Source organism: Equus przewalskii, chromosome 1 (genome assembly GCF_037783145.1).
Source record: "Equus przewalskii isolate Varuska chromosome 1, EquPr2, whole genome shotgun sequence".
Classification (NCBI taxonomy): domain Eukaryota; kingdom Metazoa; phylum Chordata; class Mammalia; order Perissodactyla; family Equidae; genus Equus; species Equus przewalskii.
Genome location: NC_091831.1, coordinates 106,599,947 through 106,621,489, shown reverse-complemented (window position 1 = coordinate 106,621,489; position 21,543 = coordinate 106,599,947). Strand labels below are relative to the sequence as shown.

Genomic DNA, 21,543 nt, shown 5'->3' with positions numbered 1-21,543 from the left:
CTCTGTTCTTGTTTTATCCCCTCCTTGACAGGTTTTGAGTTGTTTTCATGAATTCCTGGGGTATTTAGGCACCCTGGAAATAGACTATACAATAGATGGGTTTATAAACTAAAAGTCTTACTCTTAATTTAATTTGAGGAGAAGATAACTTACTGAGTGCCTGTAATGCAGGGTTTCCTCTTCCTCTCACCAGGGTGCCTTTTGGGACTAGAACATTGCTAAATGTGCGTAGGATCAAAACAGAGAGACTTGAGGGGTCTTAAGATCTGCTGCTTCCTGGACTGGATTAGAGTTTAGCTCCTCTAACATCGTCGATGACATATGCCAGTGAGGCTGCCTTTTCTACCTCCACGTAGCCCTTCTGTTAATGCACATTGACCTGACACTTATGATAGGACAACTAAAATGATTCAGTTTTTTTTTTTTGCACACTTATGATCTTTGGAAACTATCCCCATCATATTCAGGAGTCTCCCTACTCCCATTGCTTATGAGCCAGCTCACCGAATGGGACTCTGAATGAGGCTCTGGTCACTAGCCTCAGTAATGACCAGTTGGTTGCAGTTGTTAACTTTTCTGTGGTCACCTTCCTTACCTCTAACGAGTAGCTTACTTTGGGTCCTGGCTCTGAGTGTTGTGCAGTACTTAGCAATAATATGAGGCTTTGGTGCCATTCCCTGAATTGATCTGAACTGAACAGGATTACTTTGTAACCAAACAATTTAATGACACATGATTAATTTGGGGGCTGGTAAGAAAAAAGCAAAAGGGGACCTTGTTACATTATGCTATTGTCCCAAGTGAGGATTTTGCAAAAATTTGACCAGAGGAAAGAGAGCTTCTATGCTCAGAGCTCAAGGTCCATCACTGTGTCTCAGGACCAGAAAAATTTGGTTTGCCCCCACCCAGTTTTTCTCAGATGCCCAGTATTTTCAATGTGCAATTTGTGGAACACGAGATACCTTCAAGATAACTTGTATGAAGTTATAGCAGAAACTTTTGTAGCAGTGACCTAGTCATGTAACACTCAAAAGAACTTTGTTTCTGTGGAACTACATTAAGATGTTGATTTGAATATTATTAGTTTTGTAGTATTTGTATGTAATCAATAAGTGCTCTGGTTTTGAGATTCTAAGAACTATAAATTTAGGAAATATATATCTCGTTTTATATATGTATATGTTTAACATAATTTAAAGGCTATGTAGGGAGTCTGCAGGAATGTCTGTCATTGAAAAAGTCCTTATTCTTGTTTGAGAAAACACTCGTTTGATTGCCATCTCTGTAATCTCCCTTAGCTATCAATACCTTTAATCCTGTCTTATACATACTTTTGTGAAAAGGTGAGGTTTGGCCATTTATCAGTTAACTATTGCCACAATAATGCTGCATAACAAACTACCCCAAAACTTGGGTTTTAAGCGACACCCCGGTACATAGTTGTATGTTGTGGGTCCTTCCAGTTGTGGCATGTGGGACGCTGCCCCAACGTGGCCCAATGAGCAGCGCCATGTCCACGCCCAGGATCGAACCAACGAAACACTGGGCTGCCTGCAGCGGAGCGCGCGAACTCAACCACTCAGCCACGGGGCCAGCCCCGCGACAAACACCTTTTATTCTCACACTGGGCTCTACTTTTCACTGCAGGCCTGTGGATTAACTTGGGTGGCTCGGCTTTGCATAATTCACTCTCCTTGGACAATTCAGCTAACTGGGCAAAGGCACAAGAAGGAAGCACTCGAGGCTTCTTAAGGCCTACACTCAAAACTGACACAGTGTTACTTCTGCCTCCTTGCCACTGACCGTGGTCAGCCACCTGGCAGAGTGCAAAGTCAAAGAATGGGGAAATACTCTCCTCACCTTGAGGCCGTGGCGAGGATATAGTTGCAAGAAGGAATGATGAATTGGGGCCAAGCATTTAGTCTACCATGGCCAGTCATTGGTTGGGAATTCTGGATACTACCTTTGTCCTCTGTTTGCAAATAACACCTGAGCAGTTATATTAAGTAAAGTGTTTGCTGAAATAACTTTATGGTTCTAGACAGGCTAGGTGAGATGATACACCCTGATTAAAGGGACAAAGGTAACACATAAGCTTGCCTAGGAAGAATGAGTAACTTCTATCAATGGAACCTTACGAACAATAATATGCTAAGGAACTGACACAAAAGCCTGTCATCCATGCACTCTAATAATTCAAAATCTACTAATTTTAGCTGCATATGCTATTCAGTATACTGTGTGTACATATGTATACACAAATACTGTAGTTCACAATAGTCACAATAATATTCAAACATGCTTTGTTCTTGTAGGTATTTAAAATGTGTGTTTTCACCAGTGTTGTGCTGGTTTCTATTTTATATTGCAAAGTCCTGAGTGACAGGAATTGTTCACTATTTTTGCTTAAATGATAGAAACTAAATGTTACAATTTAGTCATCTTCATAATTACAGACATTACAGGCAGGGTGGGTAAACAAAGTGAGTAAAGCCATCTCTTTTATGCCCCACTTAACCAGATGTAGCATATTGACGTTTTTATGATATGCAGGTTGACATTACTCATTGGCTTGGTTTGAAAGCCAGCAACAGCAAATCTTTGCAAAGTAGGCTCTTCCTCCATAGCTACTCCAAGTATCTTAATTCCTGAATACGCTGTCAGCTCTGAAATGATGTTCACTGCCACGTTCTTGATATTTTCACGACTTAATCTGACACCTCTTGGTAAAGCAGAGCACTGTCTGTTAAAAACTTCAGCTAACCCAAGCCTCCAGCAATCTTAACCACTAAGTTAATATATAAAAATAAAACTCCCAAGCATTGATTGAAACTGTTGTGCCAGATCCCTTTTCAGAGCATTAACCCCTGAGAGAAAAGATGTCCTGGCCAATTGCCTCCATGGACAGTGACCTCAATACACTGTACCTAATGCCTGCAGTATAAAGAGGTCAGGCAACACTGATCATCCTAGTTTATCATTATTTACATACAAGGTACATTGAAAGCTGATCCTAGACCAAGTATTGCAACCATAATCCCAAGAAGTGGTTCAGTTTTAGCACATTGGGTTTCTGCAAGACGCCAGAGCAAGTGAGAAATCACCTCAAAGCAAAGACTGAGGGTTCATCTTTTACAAGTGAGAGGGAAACATCAAGAAGGAGGAAATAAAATTCCTCCTCTTAAACTCATCAAATCAACGGCTGTCTTCACAGCCTTAATTGATGAAATCTAGAGTCCTTGGTTTCCCAATTTGAGGAGTCTGTTGTCAGGTGAAGAAGAGCTTTCAGGCTTTTCTTTGCCATGGCCCATGAACCCTCATGAATAGGAATCTCCTTTAAATTGCCTTCCTGACGCACCGCTGAAGAGGTCGGCGTGGTCCCCGGAGCGGACCCCGTTGAGCAATCTCTGGAGGAAGCAGCGGTGGAGTCGCTGGCGGTGTTTGATTGGCGTGGATGCATGCCTGCCCTTCCTCCTCGCGGCGATGGCGGCTGCGCGCTCTGTCGTCAGCTGCTCAGTATTTTTTCAGTTATATTCCTAATTCTCAACCCTTCTTTTGAGACGCAGCTAGGTAAGACATTCACTTCAAAGCCTGCCAAAAAACCTCAAAGTCAAATTTCAAATAGAGTGCTTAAGGTAGACCTCAGAAATTCGGGTGGTGACAGGTGAGGAGTGGAAGGGAATGGAAGAGGGCATTGCAGGCAGAGGAAACAGCCAGGGCACTATTATAAATAACTGTGATAATGTCTTGTGACACATCGTAAGATTCAGTCCGTGGTGGAGCCATTGCTGCGATTCTTTCCCAAGAGGTTTTGATTCTGCAGGGGAGAAGAACCGTTGAGGATGGAAGGGGACTTTCTTAGCCTAAAAGGTAACATCGGCAGCACGAGGGGGAGGTTCCTCCTATTTCACCTTTAACCTTCGGTGGGGTGGACCTCGGCAACAACCCCAATGGCTGGGAGTCACCAACCAGCCGAGCCCTGTTGCCTGGGACAAAGATGTGGGCGCAAATCCCGTTTCTAGGCAGCCCCTAGCGTCCCGTGACCTTAGTGTCCAATCGGAACAAAGGAAAACATTCGATAAGAAGTTTGCCAGGAGGTCAGTTACGCGGCCTCTCTCGGGCAAATAAGGATGTCCGGCGGCCCGCCCAGGGGTTCTCCCCGCCCCCAAGGCTCTCCGGGTCCCTCCCGCCCCGCCCCGCCCCGCCCCGCCCCGGCCACGCCCCACCCCGGTCACGCCCTCGCTGCGATAGGCCGAGCGTCAGGGCCGGGTCGCGCCGCGATTGGCCGGGACGCGGCCCGGCGCTCCACGTGGACGGAGGGGCGGGCCGTGAGGCCGAGGCTTGAGCTGACGCGGCGGGGCCCGGCTGGGCGGCGGCGGCGGCGGCGGCGCCATGGAGCCGGACGAGGAGCGGCTGTCCGCGCGGCCGGCCGTGGAGGCCGAGGGGCTGCGCTTCCTGCACGTCACGGGTGAGTCGCCGCGGGCAGCGGGCTCGCTCCGCCACCGCCCGCCATGTTCGGTGGGTCGTCCTCCGCGTCGCGCCGGGCGGGCGTGGGGAGGTCTGGCCGGCAGCCGGCGTTGGCGCGGCTCGCAGGGCCGGGCGGCGAGCCTGGAGCGCGCGCCGAGGCCTCCGGAGCCGTACTTCCCTGGGCGGCGCCCTCGGGTCCGGCTTTGCGCGATTCCTTCACTTTGCGCGAAGCGAGCCCTTCTGGGTTGCGGTTACTGGGGTCACTTGGTCCTTAGCGTTTGCCTCCCGGCCTCGGGGCTCCCCCGCCCCGCCGTCCACACCTGACTCCCGGCGTGGTCTGTCTTGTCCGGCCTCCCGTTTCTCCCTGCTGTGTCCTGATAACCATGTGTTCCCTAGGTCTGACAGAGCTTTGCCCTCCTGAGTCGGATAAACTTCTCTTCATCCCTCAAAACCCGGCTGCCTGCCCTACGCCCCCCCGGACCTGCCCCCCGACTCCCCAGATGGTTGAGAAGCGCCTTTTCAGTGACCCCTGAATTGCTGCACTTCTCAATTTTGTTTTAACTGCCTACTTGGGAGGCCATTTGCTCAGCCTGCCCGTGGGGGTTTTGAGGGCAGGAGCTGCGCTTCCTTTGTCCTCGTGGATTTTATGGAGAAGTCCGGTAGCAGGATCGTTCTTAGTTTCTTGAAAACTGTTGTGTCTTTTCAGTGGGCTCCCTGCTGGCCGCCTATGGCTGGTACCTCGTCTTCAGCTGCATCCTCCTCTACGTGCTCTTCCAGAAGCTGTCCAGCCGGCTGAGGGCCCTGCGGCAGAGGCGGCTGGACCGAGCTGCGGCGGCCGTGGGTTAGTGCGGGAGACCCGGAGGGAGGCCAGGGCCTTACAAACACTGCCCTTAGCGTTTGTTAGTCTATTGTGAAGAGCGAGAAGTACCTGATCCTAATTTGTATGGGAGGAAAACCATTTATGCTTCTGAAATCGATGTTGGTGAAAGTGCAATAATTTTTTTTTTCAGAGGTTTTAACAAGATGGAAAACCTGCTTGATAGTGTGTAGGGAATGCACTGCATGTCTTGTCTCTAGCACCGCGTGGGTGACAAGAAACAGCCTCAGTTCTTCCTGTCCGCTGCATTTTGATCTTCACAGCTTACTCATCAGACTTGATTTCAGATTATGCTTACCTGTTCCAGAAACTCATTTCCTCTGTAACAGTAGCCTTTTGACTAGCTTAGAAGCTCAGTTTCTGAGGACATATCCCAAAGAAACATTGCATGTTTTGAGAATAGCAGCGTAATTAAATACAAATTGTCATTCATCTGAGTCACCAGGATGACTGAGGTTGGGGAGGAAAGCAAAGGGCATTGCACAAAGGAGTCGTTAGTGGAAAGACTTGAAAAGCCCTTTACTCCAGTATACCTTTCTCCTCTCCGGTGAAACCCAGTGATCCTGCCATTCTCTCTGTCTTTTTGACTGTTGGCTGTACCTCCATCAACAAACTACAAAGTACAATCGTAAATCTTGCATAAGATGCAGGCTTTCGTGAAGTGATGACATGGTGTTAGGGAAGAGGTTCCGTCACCTGGTACAGCCATTTCTACAGGTGAAGTGCCGGCCCTGTAAGACCTGCTGACCACTGAAGAGTAGATTCCTGAGATGATGATAGGATGGGCGCTTCAAAAGAGGATTGTTTCTGTGAAGCACTGCAAAAAATACGTGTGCAGTGAAAGGTGTTACTTTGTGCTGTTGTACAATTTTGTTAGAAAAATTGGGTTAAAATAACTGTGCTTCATTGATTTTATTTTAAGAATGACCCAACAGTTACAAATGTTACCAAAATTCACATTCCTGTAAAGTGGAACTATAATTTTATTGTGTTTTTAAAGATAAAGTTCCGGTCATCTCTACCAGCATGCACACACACACACAGATGCCAGTGCTATTGTGACCATGACATTTTGACCCCTGTTTGATGAGGATTCAGTTAAGTGGCCTTTTCCCACTACTAACTGTCTGTAGATACTGAAGATCACCTATACTTTGGATGGTACTCCTGTAAGCATATAAGTTCTAGTTTGTTTCCTTGTTTAAAAAATAAGTCACAACACTGTGTGGTTGCCCTCGGTGGACCTTAACACAGCGGTCTGACTAGATGAGCAGATAAAGAACTTTACAGTGTATTTATATAATTTTGCTTTGTTTTATAAACTAGATAAAAACATAGATAAAGCTAGGGCATGCATTTCTATCAATGCTAGCTGGAAGGATTTTTCTTTCTTTTCTGTAGGATAAAATACTTGAGAATCTTTTATCTCTTTCTGGAATAGATGTGGGCAAGTTGATGGCTAATGATCAGAAAACTTTCCTTGGTTGCAGCTAGAATTTTGCTCAACTTAGAGCAGTAAAATGTATGCAGAAGGGTAGAATTATTCATGTGAAAATAGATTTTTGCATTGTCTGACATCTATACTCTTGTATACTTCTAATAATATGGACCCTCAAGAGTTCCCATTATATATAATACAAGGTGCTTTATCTGAAATTTTGTCTGACATTTTAGAACCTGATGTTGTTGTTAAGCGACAAGAGGCTTTAGCAGCTGCTCGTTTGAAAATGCAAGAGGAATTAAATGCACAAGTTGAAAAGCATAAAGAAAAACTAAGACAGGTATGTGCTGGTTTTAGTTTGAATGTGTGGTCTTAAGAAATAGTCTGAGGCTTAGTGGGTAAAAATGTGTGTGTGTGTGTGCATGCATGCATGCGCATGTGCCCTTTAGGGTGGGTGCTGGCAACAAGTGATTGTGGCAGAATCATTTCCACATAGCTTAGTATTGGTCAGCATGCTTTTTTTGTGCAGTTTACTCTTTAGGGGGAAAATATTCTTAGAAAGGCATCTTTTATTTATGTTCTTGCTTTTTAGTGGTTCCCTCACAGCATTATTTCACCCAACAAAACTGTGTCCAGGTACCATGCCACCAGACACACAGGGCACACATGCATCTTCTTGCTCCGTTGTCTGTTTCAAGCCGTGTGTCTCGCATGACCTGGCTTGGTGGGGCCACTCTTCAGTGGATTGAAGGAGAGCCATGGGGGGCAGCCATGGGCTAAGCCCAGGGTTGAGATGGGGGGTAGGAGATGGAGTTTTTGAGTGGTTTTTTTTTTTTTTTTTAAGGCACCTGGTTTGGTTGGGGGAAAGTAGAAGGGGAAGGGAGAAGGGGAGAGGGGAGGCAGAACCAAGGACAGCTGTTGGAAGTGACCTGTGCAACCAGGTGGATTATGCTGCTCCTCACAGGAGTAAGATCACCCACCAGATTTGACCCAGTCTGTGAAACTGAAACCACCAAATGTAGACTCTGCTCTCTAGTTTCAGTCCAGATGTTTCTGGGCCCCTCTTTATCCCCTCAGAAGGAAGCTTGTGCTAGCTCTAAGGCAGCTGAGAAGTTGGTCTTGCCTGTGTCTCCGGTGTTTCTGCTGCTGCCAGTGGCCTTTGTTGTTTCTGCATGGTCATCCAGTACGTGGCTGGTCTTCCAGCTTGGCTGGAGCCCAGAAGGAAAGGACAGAACAAGGCCACACCTGCTGCACACCCTCGCCCTCCTTGGTCACGTCTCAGCGGCCTGCTTCTGCTCACTTGGTTGCCCATCCTCCACTTAAATACAGTCACTAACCTAAAATGTTAAAATATCACATTCTTATTATTTAATTTTTTAAATCACACGAGGTAAAAAAATGTCATGATATAAAAGTCTATACCATGAAAATTGTCTCTGCCCTCCTTGCTCCCGTATCCCTTCCTGTCTAAGCATTCCGTATTAAGTTTTTAGATATTTTTCGAGGAATATTGTATCCATATATAAATACGTGCATAGATCTTTTTTCATAGAAGTGGCAGCATAATATACATAAGTGCCATTTTTGAGCAGTTCTGTGTTTTTTTCTTTGCTGATTTCCAACCATTTAATTATTTTTGTTTCTAGAGCCATAGAATAGGTTGAATTCCTTCTACTTGTCAGAATTAATGACTTCAGGGTCTGAGTTTTTTGAGTGTGTTATTAGTAAAATAGCTTGATCATTTATTGAATTTGCTGATAATAGCTGAAAAAGTCTTTTAAAAGATCACTTTTGAAAATTATTGTATAAGCTTCTAAAATTGGAAAAGTTTGGGACAAAAGCCTATGTTCAGTTAAAATTGTTATAGCATATGTCTCACGGACTTAGAAAAAAATTAATAATAAGCTGAGTCTGCCTGACTCACAGTTAAATCACCTTTCTTATTTGTGGTCTCAGGGTTTGTCAGCTGTCTTCCGTCGTGATGCTCTCTATGTTAGCTAGGAATGTAAAACTACCTTCAGGTCCAGAGGGGGTTTACTCCTTGGCTTCCTGTACTTGCAGAGGCTGGAAGATGAGGTGACAGGTACTTGGGTTTAGCAGCCATGGATTCTGAAAGCCATGGAGAAAATTTCTGGATATGTGCTTTCTAAGGCATATTCTCACATATCCTTGTGACATCACTGATTAATTGGAACTAGAATGAACTGCAGTGTGGGTCTGCATTCCTTTGGGAATGAGCGGTTCTGTGTACGCTTAAGTTGCGGTACCCAGTTGCTGGCAGGAATGCTGCTGCTCAAGGAGTAGGAAGCAGAGGCGAAGATGCAGGGCGCAGTGTTCCACCCCCTCGTCGGGGACCTGCTAACTGTGATTAGGAGCTTTCTCAAGTGCTTGTTGTTGGGCAGAATTTTCTGCTGAGATTAGCTTCCCTTATGTTTCATTGCACTTCACTTGCAGAGCACTTTTAAGTCTGCTCTCCTTGGGTCCTCATAGCCTGCAAAGCGGAGGGTTTAAGTGGCTTTCCTCAAGTGACACAGCCAGGTAGCAACAAAGCAGGCCTGCCAGCCACGCTCACCCGTCTCAAGTCAGAGTTCTTCCACATTACCAAAAATGTTCTAGAAGGGCGAGTTTCAGAAGAACTGAATTGGTATTCTTTTTTTCATGACACTTTTTGCCATCTTTAATAGTGTACAAAAACAAGAGGTTCCGTCTGAGACTGAAACTCATGCCACTGGATGGCAGCAGTTTTGTTAATGGGCGAAAATGCAGGGGAAAGTTTGTTTTGAAGGACACTTTTATTAAAAATTGTTCAAATTAGCATGTTCTTTGAGAAAGATGGCCACTTCTGAATTCATCGTGTACAATGTGCGATTCTTTTGCAGCTTGAAGAGGAAAAAAGGAGACGGAAGATTGAAATGTGGGACAGCATGCAAGAAGGGAAAAGTTACAAAAGAAACGCAAGAGGGCCTCAGGTGATTCTAGACTTTGGCCTCGTGGACATTTTCAGGTAGACGAAGATTTGTCGAGTAGAATGTTTTTAAATAGCTCCTTAAGCCGGTGTATGTTTAAACAGGAAGAAGACAGTCCTGGGCCCTCCACTTCCTCAGTCATCCCCAAACGAAAATCCGACAGAAAGCCTTTGCGGGGAGGTGGTAAGTACTGAAGTACTGAACATTAAAGCGTTCTGAACAATTACAGGATGTACGTATCTTTTAAAAACAAGATTCTGTTTCTTTGTTTCATTGTCTATAAATTGAGACTAATTCCTAAGTTTAAGATTATGAAGATTAAATAAAAGAAACAGATGCAAAGCCACCCTCAGTGGCTGGGGGTCACCAACCTGCTGAGTTTTGTTGCCCAGTGGGCCCGGGGCAAAGATGTGGGTGCAGTTTCCATTCCGGGAAGCCTGTAACCTCCTTGGCCTCAGTGTCCAATCAGTAAAAACTAAACATTCAGTAAAAAATCAAAAAAGGTCAGTCAAGGCCCTCAGGAAATAATCGGAATGATCACACTTGTGTTTGAGTATTCTCACTCGATCCCACACAGCCCTCTAGGGGAGAGGTCCGTAGGATGAAGAGTGGTTTGCCCATCTTGGAGATGAGTGTCAAGGGACTGGAACACAGTGGTTTTGGTCTTTCCAGCCAGGGCTTATTTCTTGCAAATAACTTTCTCAAGGAGACATGGATGGGTGTCCCTTCAGAGCTTTTTCTGTGTGCACACCCCACCCCCAGCACTTTAGGTGATACTGCAGCAGTGTGCCTCCGTCCCATCCTTGAGGACTTCACGTCCTTTTGAGAAGATGGGACTCACACACAAATGAAAATAAGTAATCCTTTGTGATCTGCTAAGAGTCCACGTTAACCCTGAGGGAGGAGAGGGCAAAGGTACTAGAACACTTCGTGTAGGACCCGTTTCTAGGCCAAAGACTTTATTCTCCATTGGAGGAGAAGGCGTTTCTGTAGGGAGGCGCTGCAGAGGTATGGAAGCCTAGATGGCGTCTTAGAGGACTGTTAGGAGGCTGGACACGGGCTCTAAGACAGTGCAGACAAGCTGGGCTGCCCCTCAGGGGGTGATATGTGTGAAAAGAAAATGCTATTTTAAAACTTTTTTGCTGGAAGACTAGTTTTCAGAACAAACAGTGGTGATTTTTAGGAGAGGAGTGGAAGAAATTGTAGAAAATGTAATGCTTGACATGCTTACATGCATGGCCTCTCAGTGTTCCCAACAGTCCTGAGCTGGGTGCTTTGACTGGCCTGGTTTTATAAATAAGGAAACTGAGGCACAGGGCGTTATTGCCCAAAGATCCCACAGCAAGTAAGGAGCAAAACCACCTCATTTAAGGTCTGGCCGGCCCTGGAGCCGGAGCCCTCAACCTGGTCACCAAATGTCCATTAACTTTGGAAAGCTAATGAGTGGGCGGGCATAGGGGTGGGGGCCTGGGCATGTAGATTACCCAGTTCTGACTGGTAGAAGTGGCAAGTTCCATTCTGTTTTTATTTTTTTTAACTTATTTTTTGTATCTTGAACAGTTCTTACTTGATGTATACATTTTGTTAAGCACTGCAGTAGAAGCCTTCATATACTTAAATCCAGCCATCTTGAGAGGTTTTTTCAGCAGAATTTTTGTGCGTTTTGGGGAGCTTTTACGTGTTTTGGGGAGTTAAGGCCAAGAAGCTGAATGGCTTCTTTTATTCTCACCAGAAAGTCAATTTAAACTGCAATCACACTATAAAGTATTTTTTTCATATGATAGCTTAAAGTTTTATAAAAATGTCCATGAGAATAGAATCCATATCTTTGCAGTACTTCATGCGTCAGGCTCACAGTTTCATGTTCCATATAGAATATTTCCAGTACTGTTTCCTCTGTCTTGTCCCAGGTTACAACCCTTTGTCTGGTGAAGGAGGTGGAGCCTGCTCCTGGAGACCTGGACGCAGAGGCCCGTCATCTGGTGGATGAGGCTAAGAATCTTGTTAGTGTCACTTTTGACATTAACAAGATGAATCCTTAACCCTCAATTCAATTGCCTTACACGCACACTTTTCACAGTGACTAGCCAAGGGGAGGTGGGGTTTATTTCTGTTCCTAACTACACGTGCATCTTTAAGGCTTGAAGTCAGCATAGGGTATAGACATTTGCACTAGGCAGTAGTGGCAGTTGGTCACACTCTGTTAAAGCCAGTGCCTGCATTCATTGATTTCATGGGTAAGTGCTAGTTGGTAGGTAAAGGCCCCCGAGTGATTGGCGATCTTGATAAGAGAGACCTAGTAATGCTTCTTCAAGTTAGAAGTCCTTGCTGGTAGGACAGTCTCTGTGACAGGTTGCGTTGAATGATGTCTTCCTTGTAAATGGTGAGCCCACCAGCGAGGATTACTGATGCAGACAGTTGATGGGTTGTTTCTGTATATTTATTTTTATGTACAGAACTTTGTAAAAGAACTATAAATATTAAAAAAAAATTGCAAAGAACATTTTTAGCATCTTTATTCAAGGAAATTTCTTTATGAACTTGAATTTGTCTATGAAACATTAAACAACTTTTTATCATTCACAACCTCCTACTATTATTACTTATTTCCCCTCTCAGTAGTCCTCACCTGTGATGAGTGTGACGAGTGGCAGACTCCTTGGGGTTTATCCCTAAAATTGTGCTCTTGGAGTTGAGTTGCTGAATTAATAGGATAAAGAAACATCTTGTCTGGAGGTGCCTCATGGGCCAGCCGGGTTTCAAAGAGCTCTGTTGGCCCTTGCCCTTGCGCCCTGAGTCGTTTGCAACGTTCTTGTCTCGAGGCTGTCAGGGATGCGCAGTAAAGGGCCAGAGAGTAAACATTTTAGACTTTGCAGGCTGCATAGTCTTTGGTTTTTACATTTGTAAAGAATTGTCAAAAACATAAGGGTTCTTAGCTCGTGGGCTGGATTTGGCCTGCATCCTGTAGTTTACTGATCCCTACTCTCAAGTCTAGATCACGAGAAGGAACAAAATTAACCTGCAGAATTGGTGGTAATTAGCTGGAAAAGTATTCTAGAATGGTCTCATATGTAAATTGGACAACATTTATTGAGTATCTGATATGTGTGAAATACTACGTGCTTTGCTCTTTTAATGCATGGAAAGGAAAAAGTAGTCTGGTCTTAACGGACTTAAAATCTCTTGGGGAGAGTTGAGGGGAGTGAAAACACGACACCTGAAAAACATGTGATTACAGACAAAGGTTGGAATAGGCAAGACGAAGTATTTGAGTCTGGAGACATTTGAGTTAAATTTTGACTGGAGGAAATTGGAAGAGATTCCGGGCGGAAGAGAGGGTCAGTGAGAACAAGGGTGAGTCTAGTGAGGTTTGGAAGACCCCCTGAACCTTCATCTCAGGTTCCAGTTGTTAACTAGGTTGGCTTTCCTCCGACATAGGAGGTTTACCGCATGGGAAGTTTGAGACTTGGATTCACAGATTTCACCCAGGCTTGTTTATATTGAGAGAGATTCCCTTGTCGGATATAAAGGAACTTTTAAATAATTCTTCCTTTAATAGATTTTCTGTAGCTGAAAACTTGTGTTAGGCAACTCTCAACTATTCATTTCAGAAGTAGAAGGGTATGTTTTAGTATGTCACTGGTTTCCCTCAAACCTCATTTTTTCTCTAAATTTAGAAATTATCAAGTCATAGGCGCATGGGAAGAAACAGTGCTTAAACTCTGAAGTATCTGATTCTGAAATGCCCACCTTGCATCTGGCACTTTTGGCTGGGGGTGGAGGATGCAGTGTCCTGTGGAGAAGTGATTAGGATTCTGAAGGGGAGAGGGAAGCTTTTTCCTCTGCGTAGTGGTTAGCATTTGAAGAGCACTTCCCTTGTGCCAGCCACACACGGTCATATTTAAACCTCACTGCAGGCCTAGGAGGTAGGTACTGCCCTGCTTCCCTCTGGTGCTCTTTCCTGTAGAACAGGCTTTGAGTTGGCTCCACTCAACATCTGTTCCTCACCCTATCCTCTGCTTAATACTTAAGATGCTCTTACTGGGTCATCAGATGTCAAACTCCAGTGGAGCTTTTGGTCTCACCTTATTTGACCTGGTAGCACTTAACCCCTCCTTACAGCCTTCTCTTCTCTTGCCTTCCATAACACCACATACTCTGGGGTTTATTCCCATGACTGCCCACACCTCTCTCCTTTGCCAGCTGGGCCCAGGGCCACTAGTGTTCTCCTTGAACAAGTTTTCTGCATTCTCTTTCCGATTCCTCTTCCTCCGTTTGCTGTTCCATCTGTTCCACCAAAGCTCTTCTTAAGGTCACACGTGGTGTTCAGTCTGATGGATCATTCTCAGTACTCAGTGTAGTGTCATTTGTAATAACCAAGCCCTCCTTGAAAAACACTATGCTCTTGACTTCCAGGACTCCATGCTTGTCTGGTTTTCTCCTACCTTTCTGGCCGCTCCTCAGTCTCTTTTGCTGCTTTTTTCCTCCCCTTCCTGACCTCTAAACACTGGAGTTAGAGGAAGTCACAAAAGGAATTAGACGAGGCAAGAAGGTAACCATCACTCTTAAGACCACTCGATGTAACTGGCATCATGTATACCACAAGTGTACCGCTGCCTCTTCTAGTGATTTTGCAAATGGGTTTTTATAGCTGGAGATAAAATGTCAGCGTATCATACCCCAATTCGAATGGTGTATCTCAAAAGAACTTAGATGGAAAGTGAAGATGCTGTGCCCTGGAAAAACTGAAGACTCAGAGTACGTCTGGCAAAGATGAAGATGCTGTAAACAGCACAGACATGTGCCCTCCTGCCCTCATGGGCCTTGAGATCTGTTGGGGAAAGGCAAGCATTGCATGGTTCCAGAAGTAAATGACTGACTGTGATAAGGGCTACAGATGGAAGATACAGGCTGCAATGAGAAATGATCTGACGTAGGGGGACCTCACTTATCGATACTCTGTACCCACACATTCCACCTGTGTGGAATGGAGGAGTTGGAAATGTCAGGAAATAATTTAGAGATGGAATAAATCACCACGAACCGGGAGAGTCTTTCCAGTGTTTAGTGTTAGTACCAGTTCCTGACACCCTCCTCAGTAGTTTGTCCTCCTTGGGGGCCACTTGGTCATGTGGAAACACAGGCCTTAGCAAATGTCAGGCAATTTTACTGGCCCCTTGCTGACTTTTTAGCGTCGCGGGAGGAAGTAATACAATGCCGCAAGACCAGCTTCGGGAGTAAATGTCTGCCAATGTTGATATAGAGTAGGCCCCTTTCATTTTGAAACATTTATTCCAAACCTCCTCTCAGTTCACTTCAAGCCTCTCCTCACCATAATCAAAACAGTCTGCAAACCCCATAGTAAAAATAGGATTTGTAATCAAAAAATGAGCTTGCCATCGCAGCCTCTGATTTGGAAGATGTATCCGTTAGCTTTTTCAGTGTCCCAAACCACCCTGAACTTAATGACTTGAAACAACCATTTATCCCCTAGATGTCTACTGGGCTTGGCTCAGTTGATCTTGGCTCCACTCACTCGTGCATCTTTGGTCAGCTAGTGGGTGGCTGGGCCCAGATGGCCTCACTCATGTCTGGCAGTTGGCTAGTTAGCAGCCGGGGCAATAGGTGACTGGGCCATGTCTTTCTCAATCACCAGCAGGCTAGCAGGCTTGTTCACATGATGATTTAATTCCAAGAACAGTGTGCCAAAGTTTTTCAAGGCTTTCTTTGCTTCACATTTTGCTACCATCTCATTGGCCAAAGCACTTCGTAAGGCCAGTCCCAGTGCAAAAGATGGAGGTCCACCTCCCAATGGAAGGAAATGCAGCCAGGGGGAGAAGCTAGCATTTGCAGCAGAAGTGTTGGAAATCTTTACCAGTCTTGTAATAGCCGTCTTTCAGCCTATGAAATCTCCAGTCTGAATCAAGGCTGCCCCTTCTTGATCGTTGAAGATCATCCCCAAGATTTAAAATAAAGAGAATCCCCAGCAAATGTGAAGAATCCTGCTCTGACAAATACACTTCACCCTAATCCCTAAAGGAGCCTAGAAAATGGCCTGTGTCAGTCCGGGTTCCAGCAAGAAACATGGTGCACTAACTGACTGACTGAGGAGTGGTCGGCAAAGGAGCTATTTGCAAGAGTGCAGATGGGGTTTAGGGAAACTAGGGCTGGGCGCAGCTAGCAACATGGGGGAGCCATTGATGCCCTGCTCCCTCTCCCCACCCGGCAAGCCTAAAGGTCCACGGAGGGAACAATTACCAGAACCTGTAGAGAGGATGTGTGGAGAAGGCCGCCTGACGGAGACAATAGACAGCCAGCTCGTCTCCGGGGAAGGAACCAGAATAGATACTCTGACCCTACTCTCCTCCCACCCACCGGTCTCTGCCAGTGCCTCTCACTGGTGGAACCCACCTGGAAGCTGAAGCCCCTGCTGGGGGTGGGGAGGATGTTAATATCTGCTAAGCCAGTTAACTGATGCTGTGACTCAATGTGGCTGTTACGGATTGAAATGTGTCCCCACAAAAGATGCTGAAGTCCTAACCCCCAGTACCTGTGAACGTGACCTTATTTGGAAATAGGATCTCTGCAGATGTGATCAGGTTAAGATGAGGTCATACAAGGTCATACTGGATTAGGGTGGGTCCTAACCCAGTGTGATCAGGGTATTAGTCTGCTAGAGCGGCCGTGACAAAATACCACAGACTGGGGGGCTTAAACAGCAAAACCTATGCTCCCACACTTCTGGAGGCTGGAAGTGGAAGAAGATGTTGGCAGGCGAGCTTTCTGCTGAGGCCTTGGCTTGGCTTGCAGATGGCTGCCCTCCTGCAGCCTCTTCACATGGTCTTTGCTGTGTGGACGCTCATCTCTCCTGTTTCTGTGTGTCCGAATCCTGTATAAAGACACCAGGCAGACTGGAGTGGGGCCCACCCTAAAGGCTCATTTTAACATAATTACCTCTTTAAAGACCCTGTCTCCAAGATCAGTCACATGCTGAGGTACTGGAGGGTCAGGCTTCAACATATGAACTTGGGGGAAAACAATTCAGCCCATAACAATTGGTGTCCTTATAAGAAGAGAAGAGACAGACAGCGCGAGAAGACGGCCGCGTGAGGATGGAGGCAGAGTTTGCAGTGATTCAGTCACAGGCCCAGGAGTGCCTGGGGCTGCCAGAGGCTGACAAAGGCAAAGAAGGAGCCTCCCCTAGAGGCTTCCGAGGGAGTGTGGCTCTGCCAACATCTTAATTTGGGACTTCTAGCCTCTAGAACTGTGAGAGGATAAATTTCTGTTGTGAGCCACCCAGTTTGTGGTCATTTGCTACAGCAGCAGAGGAGGCTAATACGGTGGCCTACAGTCAGATGGTGCACTGTTGGAATTTCCCTTGCCTGTTACAGAGGATGTCATCCAAAGGCTCAGGTGACACAAATGTTGCATGGGTCTCCTGTGTGTGCCCTCTAACGATACCCTCCATACATGGCCCAGAGGGCGTGCCTTCGTCAGAGCGTTAAGAAAGCACTGGTGAGGAGAGCCCCCGTGTTCTCGAAGAGCACGGGCTGAGTTCAAGACTGACTCTAGGATAGTGATGATGGGCGGGCTGGATAGTTTTGTTTGCCCCTCCTTATCCACCCTCCACCCCATCCTTGCCCAAGAGACTGACCTCTACGAGCTGTAGGGAGCCCATATATGCAGTCCATTCAGGCCTAGGCCACCTTGGCTGCAGGCCTCAGGTATGGGGTCTCGCAGATTTGAACACCATTCTCAGGTGCTCCAGCCAACACATTAAACGTTAGATTTCATTTTGAGAAATTTGGCTCCAGCTAGCCTTATAATTCATCCTCTTCCTTCTGACTCCTTTGGAGTGCACTACTTTGCACTGCTTTGGCCAGCACGATGCATGAGCTCCCGCCACACTTTGCAATGGAAAGCTCTGCCCTCCCTCGGCAGGCCTGGTACTTTTCCATCTGGGCCATGGTGGGATCAAACTCTTCTATGGCCCTGGCGGCAACGAGGAGCGGTGGGGTGAGTCCTGAGGTGGTAATCCGCATCGGCAGGAGAGGCAGCTGCCCCAGCTGCGTGCACTGGAAGCTGTTTATGGAGGAAGAGGCTGGGGCTGAGGCAAAGGGATTTAGAGGTTCAAAGTTAGCCTCCTCTGCGTCAACCCATATCTCAGGTTAACTCCTTTCCCATCAGTGCCCTTATCGTGAGAGACCAGATAGGATTGAGCATTTAACTGGCAATGCAGCTCCACAACCCGGACAATCAGGCCCTTGGCCAGGTTTCAGCCGTCTCTCTCCTGCAACTACAGAGGACACGGGAATTCCTCAGGGCTCTCTGAGTTTCCACTTGGGTTCTGTATTGACTGTAACTCCCTTTGATTTGTCCTTTTCCCTGGTATGCACTCGAGGGCCATCAGAAGCAGCCAGCTAATCACACAGAATTTCTAATCCCTCTTGTTGCCATTGTGACTGTTTCAAAGCCCTATGATCTCCCGATGCTTTGCTCCCCTCTCCTGTGCTGTTCGTTACCAGTGAAGGCCCGTGACACCACTGCCTGCCACGGATTACCAGTGTCGCACTCCTTCAATATATGAGCAACCCGGTGCCCAAAATGCCTTGTGAGGACCCATTTCCCAGGCCCACTCCTGGCACATTCACTGTATGCCTCAGAAAGGGTCCTGGGTAGGAACAGATGGCACAGACGAACTGGGTAATCGAGAAGAGCCTAATAAAGGGACAGCTTCCAAAGCTGTGGGCAGGGCTCAGGGACAGGAAGAAGGGAGGGTGCATTACCCCAGGGCTGGCAACACCAGGGAGGTCTTTACCACCACTAGGCCTGAGGCAGCAAGGGACAGAGGAGAACTGGAGCCTCCAATAGAAGTATGGGCCACCCCATGGGGCCCCCGCAGTGGGCCCAGAGAGTGAGGCCTGAAGCATGTGCTGCAGATGCTCCGGCTTGGAGGTGGCTTACAGTGAAAGATATGTGTGTAGGGAGGCTAATAAAATAGTAATATAAAATGCGGACAAAAGAAAAAGCTGTGCATGTCCAAGGCCTCATACAGTTCCTGTTATTGAGCATTTAATTCGGTTCAGAGTTTCTTAGCAGCCAAGGCAAAAAGGGAAATACAAGTCACTTGCTTCTCATTACTAGAAAAAAGAAAGATGTCAGATCTTTTGGGGGAGAAAGTTTATCCTGGCACTAAAGTTTAAGACAAATTTCATACATAAAACTTTAACAGAAGAGAAAGGATGCTACAAGGCATAATAAATGCCCCCAAGAACAGTTTTATGGCAAATTCAAATGAAGTTCTTGAGAACAAGCAAACCAGGAGTGCTGGTCTTTCTTGTAGAGACCAACACTAAAAGTTAAGGGTGTAACGTTAATGCACAATTCAGTGGAGACAACATTTGTCTTGGGCCAGTGGGCTTCATTATTCTTGGTAGGTAGCAGCTGCCTAGAGTTGTATATTGAGGACCCACAGTTCCCAGCAGAGTGGCTGTAATGACACACTATCTTCACTCACCTCAGAAACCATAAGTGAGTGGAAGTGATGTCTTAGTAGGCAGAACCTCATATCTATTTTAATTTTTATTTTTACAAGTAAGTAAATTTATACATTCTGGGGTGTGGGGTTCTTTTTAAAGATTGTTGCCAATCTTTGTTGGTTGTTTTTCTTCTTCTTCTCCCCAAAGCGCCCCAGTACATAGTCATATATTCCAGTTGCAGGTCCTTCTAGTTCTGCCATGTGGGATGCCGCCTCAGCATGACTTGATGAGTGGGGCTAGGTCCATGACCAGGATCCAAACCAGTGAAACCCTGGGCCGCTGAAGTGGCGTGCACGAACTTCACCATTTGGCCATGGGGCCAGCCCCCGTTCTGGGTTTTATAGCATGTTTAGAAAGGCTTTCTCCATTCCAAGATTCTCTCATTTTACCAAGTCTTTTCTCATTTGAACCTTTGATCCATCTGGGATTTACTTTGATATAAAGAGGAAGTGAGCCATCTAACTTAATTTTTTTCCCAAACTGGTGTACAATTGTTCCATCTTTCCTTTGCTTTTATAATATGCCAAATTCCCAAATATCTTTAGATTTATGTTGACCTCTATTCTGTTCTATCGATCTCAACTGTACATGCGTGCTGTGGGTTGACTTGTGTGCCCCACAAAACATGTTAGAGTTGTAACACCAGTACCTCAGAAGGTGACCTTGTTTGGGAATAGGGTCGTTTCGGATGTAATTAGTTAAAATGAGGTCATACTGGAGTAGGGTGGTCCCCTAATCCAACATGACAAGTGCCCTGAGAGGCGGCAAATTTGACACAAACACAGACACACAGGGAGCACCATGTGATGACGGGGGCAGCGACTGGACTGATGCAGCCGCAAACCAAGGAACCCCAAGGACTGACGGCCACCACCAAGAAGCCAGGAGGCCAGGAAGGATTCTACCCAGAGTCTCAGCGGGAGCATGGCCTGCTGACACCTTATTCCAGACTCCTAGCCTCCAGGACTCAGAGACAATAAATTTGTCTTATTTTAAGGCACCCGGTTTGTGGAACTTCGAAAGTAACTCAATGCAGCAGCGGCAAACTGTTGTAGTTAATATAGCTTTATAGTCCTTTAATGTGTAATGGAGCTCGTCAGAGCTCGTTACTTTTTTGTGGAGTTTTTCTGGTTATTTGTGCATTTTTTTATTTTTCCATATATACTTTAGAACAGCTTGTCTAATTCTCCCCAAAAGATACCATTGCTATTTTTAATGGGTTTATATTAATCTTTTTAAAGTAATTTTGTGAGAATCAACATCTGTATACTATGGAATCTTTATGTCTAAGGACAAGATTGATAAATACGACCACCTAAGAATAAAACATTTCTGCTTGGCCAAAACAACCATAAAGTTAAACGACAATTTGGCAAAGAATATTTGCAAACCACAAACCAATAAAAAGAAGACTAAGAAGTCAATAGAAAAATATACTAAGAACACAAATTAATTCAGCATTTCCCCTTCTAGAAATTTATCCTAAAATACACTCACAAAAAAGGTATGTAAAAGAATATTCTTGGGTACATAATACAAAAGGCTGGTCTATCCAATATTATTACACAAATTGTGGAATATCCCTCCAAAGGAACACTGAGTAGTCAGCTCTGTAAGTGTGGCCACGGAATGATTTATATGAAGTGAAAAAAGAGGGTTGCAGACAATGTGTATAGCATGCTGACATTGAGTTTAAAAGTGGGGATGGTGTATATCCACACAGCACACACACACATGTGCTTGGATGTGCCTAGACTAATCTCCAGAGCAACACAAAAGAAACCAACTGTGGTGGTTGCTGCTGTGGAGGGAAGCTGAAAGGCTGAAGAGCAGGGTGAAAACAAGATTAAATTTCCACCCTTTTCTACCTTTTTAATTTTATCCCATGTGCACATATTACCCATTTAAATAAAAATATAAATCTTTGGTTTTTAAACATTTTACTGAAATACAAGAGCATATACAGAAAAGTACACACATTATAAGTGTACAGCTCAATGAGTTTTCGCAAGCTGATCACATCCAAGTAACCAAGCACCCAAAGCAATATTTTATTTTTTTAATTATTATTATTTTTATTATTATTATTATTATTTTTTGGTGAGGAAGATTGGCCCTCAGCTAACATCTGTTGCCAGTCTTCCTCTTTTTGCTTGAGGAAGATTGTCGCTGAGCTAACATCTGTGCCAATCTTCCTCTATTTTATATGTGGGATGCCACCAAAGCTTGATAAGCGGTGTGTAGGTCTGTGCC

General features: G+C 45.5%; 1 protein-coding gene and 2 long non-coding RNA genes across 3 annotated transcripts; 2 read left to right on the top strand and 1 right to left on the bottom strand.

Moving 5' to 3' along the window:
* Nucleotides 1-2,299: 2,299 nt before the first annotated feature.
* LOC139083501 (uncharacterized) lies at nucleotides 2,300-4,021 on the bottom strand. The gene is made up of 2 exons (XR_011540276.1): nucleotides 3,912-4,021; nucleotides 2,300-3,591 (listed from the first exon to the last, which is right to left on the bottom strand). It is a non-coding gene; the product is annotated as an uncharacterized lncRNA (long non-coding RNA).
* On the top strand, nucleotides 3,453-4,140 carry LOC139083499 (uncharacterized). Its single transcript, XR_011540273.1, has 3 exons — nucleotides 3,453-3,570; nucleotides 3,765-3,870; nucleotides 4,023-4,140. It is a non-coding gene; the product is annotated as an uncharacterized lncRNA (long non-coding RNA).
* A 142-nt stretch (nucleotides 4,141-4,282) lies between these two features.
* On the top strand, nucleotides 4,283-12,252 carry SELENOS (selenoprotein S). The gene is made up of 6 exons (XM_070620495.1): nucleotides 4,283-4,468; nucleotides 5,174-5,308; nucleotides 7,019-7,125; nucleotides 9,665-9,754; nucleotides 9,856-9,934; nucleotides 11,662-12,252. The coding sequence occupies exons 1-6, from the start codon at nucleotides 4,393-4,395 to the stop codon at nucleotides 11,739-11,741; spliced, it is 567 nt and encodes a 188-aa protein (XP_070476596.1). The 5' UTR covers nucleotides 4,283-4,392; the 3' UTR covers nucleotides 11,742-12,252.
* The last annotated feature ends 9,291 nt before the right edge of the window (nucleotides 12,253-21,543 follow it).

What these genes read in the sequence shown, in the direction of transcription:
- SELENOS (XM_070620495.1), top strand. Translation starts at nt 4,393, where the DNA reads ATGGAGCCGGACGAGGAGCGGCTGTCCGCGCGGCCGGCCGTGGAGGCC. An exon ending in CCGAGCTGCGGCGGCCGTGG is followed by an intron (nt 5,309 to 7,018) that starts GTTAGTGCGGGA and finishes CTGACATTTTAG; the next exon opens with AACCTGATGTTGTTGTTAAG. An exon ending in ATAAAGAAAAACTAAGACAG is followed by an intron (nt 7,126 to 9,664) that starts GTATGTGCTGGT and finishes ATTCTTTTGCAG; the next exon opens with CTTGAAGAGGAAAAAAGGAG.